The sequence below is a fragment of the Festucalex cinctus genome, chromosome 3, assembly GCF_051991245.1.
Source record: "Festucalex cinctus isolate MCC-2025b chromosome 3, RoL_Fcin_1.0, whole genome shotgun sequence".
NCBI classification, from domain to species: Eukaryota; Metazoa; Chordata; class Actinopteri; order Syngnathiformes; family Syngnathidae; genus Festucalex; species Festucalex cinctus.
In genome coordinates, this window is record NC_135413.1 from 32,999,769 (window position 1) to 33,013,549 (window position 13,781).

General features: G+C 40.9%; 2 protein-coding genes across 11 annotated transcripts in view; both read right to left on the reverse strand.

Annotated features, from left to right (window-relative positions):
• Positions 1-1,040: 1,040 nt before the first annotated feature.
• Positions 1,041-8,533, reverse strand: slc13a1 (solute carrier family 13 member 1). Its single transcript, XM_077517973.1, has 14 exons — positions 8,417-8,533; positions 7,742-7,870; positions 7,327-7,630; positions 6,955-6,988; positions 6,739-6,847; positions 4,431-4,573; positions 4,224-4,343; positions 4,058-4,156; positions 3,128-3,229; positions 2,839-2,959; positions 2,712-2,804; positions 1,560-1,721; positions 1,252-1,389; positions 1,041-1,175 (listed from the first exon to the last, which is right to left on the reverse strand). Exons 1-14 carry the CDS (start codon positions 8,531-8,533, stop codon positions 1,041-1,043), a joined length of 1,806 nt encoding a protein of 601 aa, XP_077374099.1.
• Positions 8,534-9,757: 1,224 nt separating this feature from the next.
• Positions 9,758-13,781, reverse strand: part of LOC144016546 (receptor-type tyrosine-protein phosphatase gamma-like) — a 47,920-nt gene continuing 43,896 nt past the window's right edge. For 7 of the 10 annotated variants that reach the window (XM_077517807.1, XM_077517806.1, XM_077517805.1 and 4 more), the window contains 6 exons: positions 13,189-13,279; positions 13,020-13,093; positions 12,772-12,903; positions 12,206-12,510; positions 11,985-12,120; positions 9,758-11,034 (listed from right to left, as the gene is read on the reverse strand). In XM_077517807.1, the coding sequence (XP_077373933.1) occupies positions 10,822-11,034; positions 11,985-12,120; positions 12,206-12,510; positions 12,772-12,903; positions 13,020-13,093; positions 13,189-13,279 (951 nt within the window). In that variant the 3' untranslated portion in view covers positions 9,758-10,821. The remainder of the gene's footprint in view (positions 11,035-11,984; positions 12,121-12,205; positions 12,511-12,771; positions 12,904-13,019; positions 13,094-13,188; positions 13,280-13,781) is intronic. The other 3 variants (XM_077517804.1, XM_077517801.1, XM_077517798.1) reach the window with 1 other exon arrangement.

The following is a 13,781-nucleotide window of genomic DNA, read 5'->3' on the forward strand; positions in this document are numbered from 1 at the left end:
TAGCCGCAATAAATGTAGTCAAGTAGTTTTATGTTTTACATTTATTATAAATGTTTGAAGGCTCCACCACAGTTTTCTTATTGAGGCATTAACAATTTTCAATTCCCTCTTGTTTAAACATTCTCAATGTTCAAACATTCATAAATTTTGTAAAATGAGTACATTACCGTTAAAATAAAATAAAAAAAAATAAAAAAAGATTGCAAAATTGTATGGAAGCGTATTGCAATCACTTAAAAAAAAAAAAAAACTTTTTTTGGGGGGGGAGCTTTGTTTTGTTTTTTTAGTATTTTTTTTCTGTTTTTCTGAATAATTGTTTTATCTGTTTAACTGAATATTTTTTATGATATAAAAAAAAAAGTTTAAAAAAACATGGAAAATTATTTAGAAAAACAGGAGAAAAAAAATATTTAAAAAAAACAGAAAAAAATTATTCCAAAAAACAGAGCACCAACTTCTGTTTTTCGGAGTATTTTTTTGTTTATTTTTTTTTACCTCTGAACTGCACCTGTTGCAGACCACTGACCTGTATATATGACTGGATTGCAGATAGACCATACACACCAGTGCAAGCCGGTGAAAAGTCACAGGGCGGCCATCTTGTTACTCCCATAATAATTTTTTTTTCTCTGTTTTTCTGAATAATTTTTTTCCTTGTTTTTTATATATATATATATATTTTTTAGGCAGAAATAAATCAGTAAAACAGAAAAAAAAAAAAAATAATTAATTAATTTTTAAATTTATTTTTTACGTGGCCCTTATATGCCATCATACACAAACATATAGTTCAAACAGTAAAAAAAAAAACAAGTAACAAACAAAAAATTTACAAATTAACCGGACGTGAAAACTGAACTACGATATAGTAGGAATTTACTGTACTACATTTCTTGCATTTATGCTGAACAATTGCCCCAACACTTGTTTTTTTTTTTCCAAGTATTTATTACAATAATATTGCCAAAAAAACATTAGTTAAAAACAATACGTAGAAAAAAAACGATCAAAATATACATGAAGGTTTTTTTTTTTTGCCATCACGGCGCAGTGGCGTTAAACATTGGCGCCCAATCGGGATACGAATCCAGCGAGAACAAAGGCACGCCCCAGGTGCTGACGGCCAATAGGACGGCGAGGAGGCCGATCACGTTGGCGCCTAGCCCCGCCTTCACCTGCACCCACGGGGACAAGGCGGAGGTCAAGGTGCAAAACGGGCTTGAAATCTTTGAGATTGTCACGCTCGCTCACCATGTCCGCCACGCTGAAGCGTCCGTAGGAGAAAACCAGCGCGTTGGGAGGATTGGACGCCGGCAGCAGGAAGGAGAACGACGTGCACAACGTGGCCGGGATCAGCACGGATAGCGGGTTGACGCCCACGCCTTCGGCCTGAGAGGACGTGTCACAAGGTTGATGGTGGGATTCAGTGATCATTTCATCGACGACAACGCTCTGTTGACCGCTGACGAGAAGGAACTAAACAGCCAAAACTAGTTTCTGATGCTGAGAAGCCCAAATCAAAATCCCGATCACATTTGAACTCATTTGTGTTTGCCCACCAGAGGCGAGAGGATGGGCAGGAAGATGGTGATGGTGGCGGCGTTGCTGGCCAGCTCGGTTACCATGGTGACGATGATGCAAGCCACGGCCACGGTAGCCAATGGGGGGAGGTCGCCCAGAGGGGTCAGAAGCTCCGACAGCCACCGGGACAAGCCCGACTCCTACGCACACGCACGGCAGACACTTCGCAAATGATCATTTCATATCATCATTAGCAGGTGTGATGAATTGAGTGCTTATTTTTGCATCGATGTTCTCTTCGTGAATATGCAAATGAGGCCTAATGAGCCTCGAAACGAGTTCGACCGGTTTCGTTTGCTTACTCGGAAGCAACACACAGTCAACGCACGCTGCCTCCCTCTAGTGGACATCACAGGCAGTACATTTTTTTGCCAAACTGATCATCAAATTTGCTTAATTCGTTACATTCAGTTCAATTATGGTATTATGATATGTTTTGATTAAGTACAATATTGTAGAGTGCAATTTTTCTTCTAAAAAATACAAAACATGTTTTTGTTGGTGTTTCTTTGGATTCATTATTACTAAATGGATTAATGGCATTTTTTTTCTGTTATGTTGTGGGTCAAAATGACCCACTTTCAAGTTTCGCTATCAAACTTGTCACCAATAGAGAGAAAGAAAAAAAAAAAAACGGTACATTTTGACATATGTGCAATGAAAGCTGTTAAGATACTTTTGAAACATCAAACTGACCCGTCTAATTTTTATTTATTTTTTTTGCTATGAAACTTTACATTAACAAATGGTTGATTTATGTGCAATTAAAACGGTTAAGATATAAGACTATTAGAATATTAAACATTGCGGGTCAAATTGACCCATTTTGTTCATTGACTGAAAAAGTATCAATATTAGTATGAAACCTGTCATCGACGGACAATTAAAATGCTTCACTTTGACATATTTGCAATGAAAATGATTATTAATGTTTATTGGAATGCTTTTGGAACATTAAACATAGGCCGGGTCAATTTGACCCGGGCTACTCATTGTACATTTTCAAGCCAAATTGATGACGAAACTTCATTTCAAATATCTGGGATGCGTTTCCATCATGAAACCAAACCGGGTCAAATTGACCCGGGATCATTTGCAAATGCCGTAAGCATGAATGCGACTCTACAGACCTTTGTACCTTCGGCCAAGGCGAATCCTCCGCCCACCAGCAGGGAAACGTTCCACGGCATGGACGCCTGAAACTCCGCCCACGAGATCATGCTCTCTGGATGGAAAACGCATCATCGTCATCGTCACGATGTTCCTTTCCCCATTCACGTCCTCACCGTATTGCCGCGAGGGTCCGTGGGCGGGCACCAGGAAAAAGAGGACCCCCAGGACCAGCGCCACGGTGGCGTCGGTCACGTAGTCGCCGTGACTGCAAAGGGCAAGACCAGCAAAAAGTCAGCGACGGGATGGGAAAAAAAAATGGTCGACGAGCGGCGAGCGGCGCGCGGCGAGCGGCGAGCGGCGAGCGGCGAGCGACGAGCGGCGAGCGGCGAGCGGCGCGCGGCGAGCGACGCGCGGCGAGCGGCGAGCGACTCACCCCGGGAAGAAGGCGGCCCAGCCCGGAATGAAGCCCGGAGATCGCGTCAGCCACAACAAGACCATCAGGCAGAAGACCGCCTGCGTGAACATCTCCTGGCCGCTGAGCACAAGCATGAATGGGTGAATCTTCGCGTGAATGAATGAATGAATGAATGATGAAGCCATCATGTAAAGAACAAACGATTCTGAAACAACATTTCATGAATTAATGATTGGTTGATTATATAAATAAATGAACCTATGCATGAACACATGAATGGATGAATGATGAACATGTCCAAATGAACGATTGATGACATGACTGGATGATGGAATGACCCGGTGATTTCATAAATGAATGGACTGAATAAATAAAGGAACCCTGAATGAATGGATGAATGGTGACATGACTGGATGAATCGGGTGAACGATGAAGCCATCATGTAAAGTACGAAGGATTTTGGTAACAAAAACATCATGATTTAAAGATTGGTTGATTATAGAAACGAACGAACCTAAGTATGAACGGATGAATGATGAACACGAATGTCCAAATGAACGATTGATAAAATGAGTGGATGAACAGCGAACTGATGAGGATATTCATTTTAAAATGAACAATATGTGACGCAACAATTGGTGGCATGAATGGATGAATGTCACAGCATGAATGGATGAATAAACAATAGCGTAAGACAAGTGTTTTGATTAACCAGTGAGGACATGAATACATGACTCGATTTCTGAAAGGAATGGATGAACCAACGATGGATATATTGACCGGATGAACTGATGAGTGGACAATTGATGAATACATTAATGCTCGATGTTCCAATGATGACAAGAAAGAATCAATTTGTGAAATTATGGGATGACTGAATGGCGGAATGAGTGAGTGATATGATGGCATGAAAAAGAGTCATGAATGAGTGAATGAAGGAGCGGTCACCTCATGGGCCCAAGCGCTCTGTACTGGTCCCGGAGGACTTTCCCGGCGGCCGCTTCCCTCTCGGAACGCCGCCCTCGGCATGGCCATAGCGAGCGAACGCTACGTTGGGACGACGACGAGGTTAGTTAGCGGCTAACGCTAACAAACAAACAAACACGCGACTCACTCGGATCCGATGAAGAGCCAGCAGAGCCACGCCCACGTGAGCAGCAGCGCCAGCACGCTGACGGGCAAGCACAGCGCCAGCCACTTGCCGAAGTTGACGCAGTTGCATTCTGGGTAAATCCTCCACCACCACAATGATGATGATGAAACAGAAGGCACATTTCTTCATCCTCTCATTTGAATATTTTCATAGGTGCGACAAACTCACTGGTGCAGGTACTCGGAGAAGATGAGGTTGGGCGACGTTCCCGGCAAGGTGGCGATGCCGCCGATGTTGGAGGCGTACGCCACGCCGATGCACACGGCCTTGCCCACCTGCAGGTCCCTAGGGGGCGCTGGCACGCGCCCCACCTGACAAGTCAACATTCAGGACATACGGTTGATCAGATTCTGTTCAAATTTAAGGGGTCCAGCATGTCAAGCTTAAAACTCTTTGACTGCCAAAAACGTTTAATGACGTATGCTAAAATCCTCATGAATGGCGCCATAAACGGTAATTGACGTTTACTACGTTTTTATTTCTCAATAGGCAGTGCAACATCTTGTGCAGCGCTGCTGGTCAATGGAGTTGTGGAATCAAAAACACCCATTAACTGTGGCCAGCAGATGGCAGCATTGTATCTCATTTCAATGGGCTCATGATTAACCACACATTTTATATATATATATATATATATATATATATATATATATATATATATATATATATATATATATATATATATATATATTCTAAATTTACAATAAAATGTACAATCAAATATATTTTTTTAAGTTTTCATACTCTTGTTAACATAAAAGTGTCATGTTTTGGTTCTGTGGGGTTGGGATTTTGTTTTATTTTGGTGTTTGTTTTTTGGGGGGTGTGTTTGTCTGTAGTTGGTGGTTTTGTCATGTATTCCTCATTTCTTCCCTTGATTCGTTATATCTAACCACGTCCACCTGAGTTTCCCCCCCAGGTGTGTCTCTTTGGGTCATTAGTGTTTTTGGTCTGTTGTGTTTGCCCAGTCGGTGCACTGCTGGTGTTACGTGGGCCATGCTGGTCAAGTCCTGTCAAGTCACATCAAGTTCTGTCAAGTCACGTCAAGTCACATCACGTTAAGTCCTGTCAGTGTCATGTCAAGTCCTGTCAAGTCACGTGACATCACATCACATCCTGTCAAGTCACATCAAGTCACATCAAGTCTTGTCACGTCAAGTTAAGTCAAGTCAAGTCAAGTTACGTCAAGTCCTGTCAAGTCAAGTCAAGTCACATCAAGTCACATCAAGTTCTGTCAAGTCACGTCAAGTCACATCACGTTAAGTCCTGTCAGTGTCATGTCAAGTCCTGTCAAGTCACGTGACATCACATCACATCCTGTCAAGTCACATCAAGTCACATCAAGTCTTGTCACGTCAAGTCCTGTCAAGTCAAGTCACGTCAAGTTAAGTCAAGTCAAGTCAAGTTACGTCAAGTCCTGTCAAGTCAAGTCAAGTCACATCAAGTCACATCAAGTTCTGTCAAGTCACGTCAAGTCACATCACGTTAAGTCCTGTCAGTGTCATGTCAAGTCCTGTCAAGTCACGTGACATCACATCACATCCTGTCAAGTCACATCAAGTCACATCAAGTCTTGTCACGTCAAGTCCTGTCAAGTCAAGTCAAGTCACGTCAAGTTAAGTCAAGTCAAGTCAAGTTACGTCAAGTCCTGTCAAGTCAAGTCAAGTAACATCAAGTCACATCAAGTTCTGTCAAGTCACGTCAAGTCACATCACGTTAAGTCCTGTCAGTGTCATGTCAAGTCCTGTCAAGTCACGTGACATCACATCACATCCTGTCAAGTCACATCAAGTCACATCAAGTCTTGTCACGTCAAGTCCTGTCAAGTCAAGTCACGTCAAGTTAAGTCAAGTCAAGTCAAGTTACGTCAAGTCCTGTCAAGTCAAGTCAAGTCACATCAAGTCACATCAAGTTCTGTCAAGTCACGTCAAGTCACATCACGTTAAGTCCTGTCAGTGTCATGTCAAGTCCTGTCAAGTCACGTGACATCACATCACATCCTGTCAAGTCACATCAAGTCACATCAAGTCTTGTCACGTCAAGTTAAGTCAAGTCAAGTCGTCACGGATTTTTGGATAACGTTTGGCAGTCCATCGCCACCCCCCACCCCTTAGTAGTGCAACACTATTTGATTTTTTAACCGGACCGGAAATAATCCCCAATAAAAAGAGAGGACGCAAGAGAATTTCTATAGCATCTTTGACAGTTTGTACCTGGCAACTCTGCTTTCCTCACTGCCAGTAAAAACAAATAAGTCTTGTCTTCTCATCCTTGTGTTGTCATTCTTATATTTTAGGGGTATAAACCCACACAAAAAAGTCACAGGAAGTCTGCCATTTTGTTTCGAAGAAACCATTTTAAGGGTCTTTTTTTTTTTCTTTTTTTTTGGAAGAATCTTTCATTCATGCAAACTCCAGCAGCTGACGCCGGTTTCACTTCGCAAGATGACATTTGACATTTGCTTGTGTTTTTGCACCTGAGTGATGTCTGAAGATGATGATGATGATGATGATGATGATGATGACGAAGACGACGATGATGATGACGAAGACGACGATGTCTCTTCTGGAAGCTTCTGCTCATCCCTGAGAAAAAGAAATTGCAACATTTTGTTCTTCTGCACGTTCACGCATCACAACAACAACAACAACAACAAAAACACAAAAAAAACAATTGAAGAAAGAAGACGTACCCGTCAACTTGATTCTCCTTCTCAACATGAACTTCTGCATGTGACAAACAAACACAAATGGAATGAATGAATGCATGCTTTTGTTGTCGGAAATCATTTCATGGCAATCAGCATGAAAAATGAGTCATCCGGTGCACCTGCTATGCAAAAAAAACAAACGCAACAGCAGTCAGGATTAATAAAAAAAAAAAAAAAAAAGCCAGAATGATTTGGTAGGAAAATCGGCAGAAGTTTGCTGCTCATAAAAGAATATCATACTTTCCATCGACAAATGTACGGTAACTCATTTCCACAAATAATCGACACCATCAAGCAATTTGTCAAACCAAAACAAGAGCAGCTGGAAAAGTTGACATTTTGTTTGTCGTTTACCGTCCGGTCGGCGGCATTGGCGTCCCCGCTCCGGCACCGGCCCGCCGTCGGCTCTCGCGATCTGGCAGAGGACGGCCTCGGCGATGGGCATCACCATGGTAACGGCGGAGGTGTTGTGCACCCACATGGAGAGGAAACCGCAGGCGGCCATGAAGCCCAACGTCAGGCGGGCCGGCGCCACGCCCACCGAGGAGACCAGTCGCAGCGCCGCCCTGCGCTGGAGGCCCCACTTCTGGATGGACGTGGACAAGCAGACCACGCCCACCAGCAGCAAGTGGAAGTCCTTGAAGTACGCCATCGCCACCTGGTGGACACCATTGCACCAGCGCTGCTATTTGCTCTTTGCTCTTTGGAAGTGGGCTGAATGCTGCCTAGCAACAAGTGATCATGAGCTCATTCATTTGAAGGCGGGGACCTGCGATGATGTCATGATGCCAAGAGCGGGAAAGAGGATGGCGGGAAACATGGCGGTGACGGGCAGCGGGATGACTTCGCTGGTCCAGAAGACGGCCATCAGGAGAAGAACAAAAGCGCAGCTCGACTCCTGATATGTGCCCAAACATTACAAAAAAAAATTAAAATAACAAATGACACTCGTTTTCAGTGGGATGGATTTTCGGAACTATCGAGGTCAAGGGTCAGCAAGCTTTCTTGTCCAAACAAATAAGCAAAAGAATCTGCAAAACATTTGAAGATTGGGATGAAGGAAAAGCTGCAATGCAACACAAATTTTCATTTTCTTCCACTTTTCGTCTTTACGGTTTTAGATTTGTTTTTGTAATTATTTCAGACATTTTTAGACTGCTTCAAATTTCTGACATTTTTGGCAATTTGTATCGATATATTATGGTCATTTTCTTTTTTGGACATTTTATGGCTATTTATTGACATTTTTGCTTTCAATTTTCTGACATTTTTGATATTTTGTTTTGATATTCTATAGTCACTTTTGGAACTTTTTTTTCTGCCTTTTAAAAAGAAATACATTTGTGACTTTTTTTTTTTTTTTTTAATTCCAAGGAATTTTTGACCGGTGATTTGGCAATGAGTGGATTATGATGATGATGATGATGATGATGATGATGATGACCTTGGTGGCAAGAAGGAGAGGAAGAGGAAGCAGCAGTGGCGGCGTGGCCACGATGAAGATGAATCGGCGATAGTTCCACGTCGCGTCTCGCAAGGTCCTCCACGTCCTGACGTCCATTTTCTCGTCGCAGGTCGCGATCAGTGAATGCTTGCGGAGGTCAATATGGCACAAAAGGCATTTTGGGGGGGAGGAAAATTGTACCTGTCAAAAAATGTGCATGTAAAAAATCAAACCTGTCAAAAAATGTACAAAAAATTTACCTTTAAAAAAAACAGTATGTAAAAAAACGTAACTGTAAAAAATATGTAAATAAAAAAAATGACCTATAGAAAAAAACTTTTTGCAAAAAACTGTACCAGTAAAAAATTTATGTAAAATTTCTTAAAACCAAAAAAAATGGACCTGTAAAAAACGTACAAACAAATCTGTAAAATATTGCATGTACAAAAATGTAACTGTAAAAAATGTGTAAGTAAAAAACTCACCTGTAAAAAACTTTTTACAAAAAAAAAAAAATGTACTGGTAAAATGTATGTGGGGAAAAAAAATGTACCTGTAAAAAATAATTTGTACTAAAAAAATGGACCTGTAAAAAAAAATGTACAAAAAATTTACCTGTAAAAAAATGACATAAAAATGTAAATGTAACAAAATATATAAATATAAAAATTGACATGTAAAAAAAAACAAAACTTTTTTTGTACAACAAAATGTACAGGTAAAAATGCACATGTAAAAAATGTGTACGTAAAAAATGGACATGTAAAAAAGTACTTCTAAAAGAAATGGCAACTTGTAATGAAAGAAGTCGCCACTAGGAGACAAGTTTTTTTTCTGCTGCTGTCCAATCACGTGACTTTTGCACCAAATTACTCGCTCCTTGCAAACTGTGGGAGGGGGAGGAGCCTGTGAAGGCCAATTTTTCTCCCCCACAATGAAAAAGGATTCAATGATTCAAGGTGAAGGTGCGATCAGTCTTACCTGCAAGGTGTCGTCGTCCAAACGGGTGGAAAGCTCGATCGCTTTGTCTTCTCTGCTTATCGTCTTCCAGTTAAACAGTTGCCAGCTGTCCACCCCGTGACCTTTGAACTTTCTCCTCTCCCACACTTGAAGAAAGTCACTGAACACGTTTCTGTCTTATATGCGACCTCGTAATAACTAAATGATTTTTTTTTTTTCATTTGTGCAAATTTTAGCAAAGTTGACAGATGAAATGTTGACATGTCCATCTCAACGGGAGGAACAAAAATGAAAAAGACGCACGCACACGCCCTGTTCAAAGGTCAACGGCACGTTCCGCGTTAGGCACCTTTTAATTGGAGGCACAAAATATGAATTCAATCACACTGCAACACTTTGGATTTTTTATTTCTTTTTTGCTGTTGCCTGATGTGCATGTGAGGATTTTATTATTTTTTTGCTTTTATCTGTAATGACAGTTGTTTCATTTCAATGGAGTTGATTAGTTTGAATAGTGTAAAATTACAAAAAAAAAAACAAAAAAAACTGCGTGTGCATGCTGGCATGTGCGGTAGGGGTCACCAGAGGTCATCCAGACAGACTGAGGCGACTGCTTTGGCCACGTATATATACAAAGTCACAAATTTAGGTTTTTTTCTCGCAAATTCGGCACTTTAGACATTTTTTTTCTACCAAATTTGCCACCTTAGAAAGTTGCAAATTTACGATTTTTATTTTTTTTTTCCCTCGCAAATTTGTGAGTTTTTTTTTTTCATGGTATATTGCCCCCGCCCTCTAAAAAAAATATCTTTATGGCCCTAATACGTCATCATAAATTCAGCCTATTTCTTAAGAAAATACACTTTTTAAGAAGAAGAAATAAGTTCACTTTATTTGTGAAAAATCATTTTTTTGTGTATAGCCGCTCAGGAGACAGAGGAAGTCTGATCATTTTTCTTAAAAAAAAAGACATTGAAAAAATGGATTTTCTTCAAAGATTGTCTCTTTTTCTCACAGCCAATGTTTCCCCCTTTGCAAGGAAAAAAAGAGCAGGCAGCAGGATTTCAAAAAAAATCATTTTTTGTGGCGCACGGTTTCACGCAGGCAAACGAAATCAGCGCAACACAAAACAAACAAAAAGAGATTTGTTGCAAACTTGCGTCAGCTAAAATCAAGTTTGCAAAAAAAAAAAAAAGCCTTTTGACGAACGCGCTGAAGGGAACAAAATGTGCTCCTTGGAGGCGTGTTGTGTTTTTGTTGTGTCTGCCAGTCAATACGCAAAACGTGTTAGTTGTCATCTGGTCATGGCGGCCTTAAAAAAAAAAAAAGTCACCTCAAACAACAACAAACAAAAAAGGCACGTTGCAAAAAGATCTGTTGGTGAGCAAAAAAAGGCAAACGTGAACTTGCTCAAAGTTTGTTTTTTGTTTTTTTTCTTTGCCGATTCACACAAGAGATTCCAAGCCGCCAGGCGAGCCGCGGCCTCCCGGCAGCGCGGGGGCGCCGTTACGCTCCTGACCCGCGGCGCCGCTGCTCCGCCTCCTCGGCCGGCGCTCTTCTCGACTTTGGCGCTCGTCGTCGTCGTGGTCGTCGTCGTCGTCGTCTCGCGGCTCGTCCAGCACGCTCAGCAAGGCCTCGTACAGGAACGACAAACGATCCTGACCGCAAAAACGCACAAACCAAAAACAATCGCCATCAAGCTAACCGCTAATTCACGTTCAAGCGTAAACACAAACGGCATTAAAAAAAAAACGTTTTTAAATCTTATTTGAAAAAAGTAGGTCTGCTGAAAAACATTGCTTTTTTTTTTTTTTTTCAATTGGAAAAAAAATACTTTGAAATATCTACGTATAAGTTTGAGAAGTTAAATGTTTTTAAATTATGATATAATTGATTATTATATTATTATAATTGAGTATGAAATAAGTATTTAAATTAACGTTAAATGTTTTCAAAATGTATTTTTGAAGTCACATTTCGAACACATCTTGTATTTTCTTTTTATTTATTTATTGGTAAAGAAAAATATTTCTAAAAGTTACTTTGCAATACAGGAAAACATTTGTTTTTTAAGTCACATTTAAAATTCTATATTATAAAAAACAGCCGAGAAAAAAGTACATATTTTATTCAAAACGTGTATGAAGATTTTTTGTTTTGTTTTTTTTGTTCCTAATACATTTTATTCAGAAAATAAAACTATTTTTCATGAAAACAATTGCTTATGAAAAGCCTTTTCTTTTTAAGTCTATTCTTTGGTGAAAATACTTTAAAAAAAAAGAATTATTTTTCTTTTAGAAACATAACAAAAATGAAAGTATTAATTAATTAATAAATAGTAAATTAAAGTAGACAAACTCTTGAAAAATAATAATAAAATGTTAGTTTTGCATATTTGTTTTCAGGAGTTATGTTCAAAACATTTATATAAAAATGTAAAAAAAATAAAAAGGTCAATGTTTTTGCACTTTTTTTTTTAGTATTAGAAATTTGTTACCCCCCCAAAAAATGTGTTTTACATTTGGGGAAATGTTTGCAAAAATCTCTGTAACGTCAATGTGCCGCAAGCCAAAGAAAAAGCGTGAAGCAATGACGTGGCTTGACTCACGCGGGTGCGGAAGGTTCCGGGCCTGGCGAGGTTGCTCATCCTGGCCGCTCGGAAGACGTCGACCCGCCGCCGGTGGTCCAGCTGGCCAATCAGAGACGAGAGCGCGCAGAAGGTCCCGGCGGTGACTCCGCCCACACTGCCACGGCAAAACAACACGTCAGCACGCTTTGTTGTTTTTGTTGTTTTTGTGTCTGGGACGGACGGACGGACGGACGGCGTACCGGTCGAGGATGACGGCGGCTCCTTCCTTGGCTGCCGTCTGGTCGCGGAGCAGGCGGAGCAGCAGGAAGGTGTCGCTGATGGCGCCGTCCGGGTTGGGCCAGCGGGGGGCGCGGTAGAGGCGCACCTCCGCCACAAAGTCGTCGTGCGCCGCCTGCACCGTCAAGTGGTGAACCGCCAGCGTGTCCTCGTTGGCCAAGCAGATCACGTTCTCGCACGTTTGAGCGACCGTCAGCGTCGCGCAGCTGATCGGCTCGCCTTTCCCGGGCCAGAAGACGCATGGCTCCGCCTCCTCCTCATCCTCATCCTGAGCGCAAGACGACACGGCAACAGAAACACGCATCCTTTATTTCAAATTCAATTAGGAATATATTATTATATATAAATTAGTTATGATTAAATTTATTTACAAAAAACATTTGTAGTCATTTGATGTGGCATGAAATATATTTATACATATATAAAAAACATTATAATATATTATATAAAAATAATTTATGAACAAATTATTACAAAAAACAGAAAAATAGTTTGTCGTAATTGGATGTGGCGTTGCGGGTCATGTGACCTGAGCGGGGGCGGGTCCCGGCAGCGAGACGATGACGCGCACGTTGTGCTCCCAAATCATCCTCCAGAAGTCCTTGACGGTGCCTGGCAAAGGATTCTGGGTAACGATGAACTCCTTGCAATGCCTGTAGCCCTGCGAGGACACACCAATGAGTGAAATGCGAATGTCTTGACGCAATTGCCGCAGATGTCACATGGCTCAGCACTGCCGCCGTATAAAGAAAAAAAAAAAAAGTAAACAAGCCTTACCATGACGTAGGACGCGTTGATGTAATCGGACGTCTCGCCGGCGCACGGCGACAGACGCACTCGCGACCTTTCCGCTGCAAAGAAAAACACACAAAAAAGAAGATCAAGCCAAACGGGAAGCAGGAAGTTAGCATTAGCATTAGCATGAGGCTAACAGGCGCCAGCTCACCCGGCAGCAGCGAGCCGCTTCGGTTCTTTTGCCGGTTGTCGTCGTGAAGGGCGCTCGCGTCGTCGTTCGTTGCGTCCGCGTTCAGCAGCTGCTAACCACAAGCTAACGTCAAGCTAACCACAAGCTAACGTCAAGCTAACGTCAAGCTAACCACAAGCTAACGTCAAGCTAACCACAAGCTAACGTCAAGCTAACGTGTGCATACACATATATATGACCACTTCTTGTAATATTACAACTTTTGGGCTTTATGATTTTGTCACAGTTTCTTCAAAAATGTCTTTCCTCAAACATAAATAATAATAACACTAATATTTTCAATATTTTATTGGTAACATTAACTTTATTCTGTAAGAAAATATTGTTATTGTTCAGTTCATGTTCTAATGTTGTCATCTTTCTCGTGGGAAAAATATGATTTAGTCTCAAAATATATATCATTTTTAATAAATACAACTTTGTCATGACATTAGTCCCAAATATACCAAATTAAATACATCAATTTTTATAAGAATAGGATTATTAACTGAAAAATAAAACATACTCTTTTTTTTTTTTTTTTTTTTGACTGTTTTGTTTTTTGTTTGTTATTA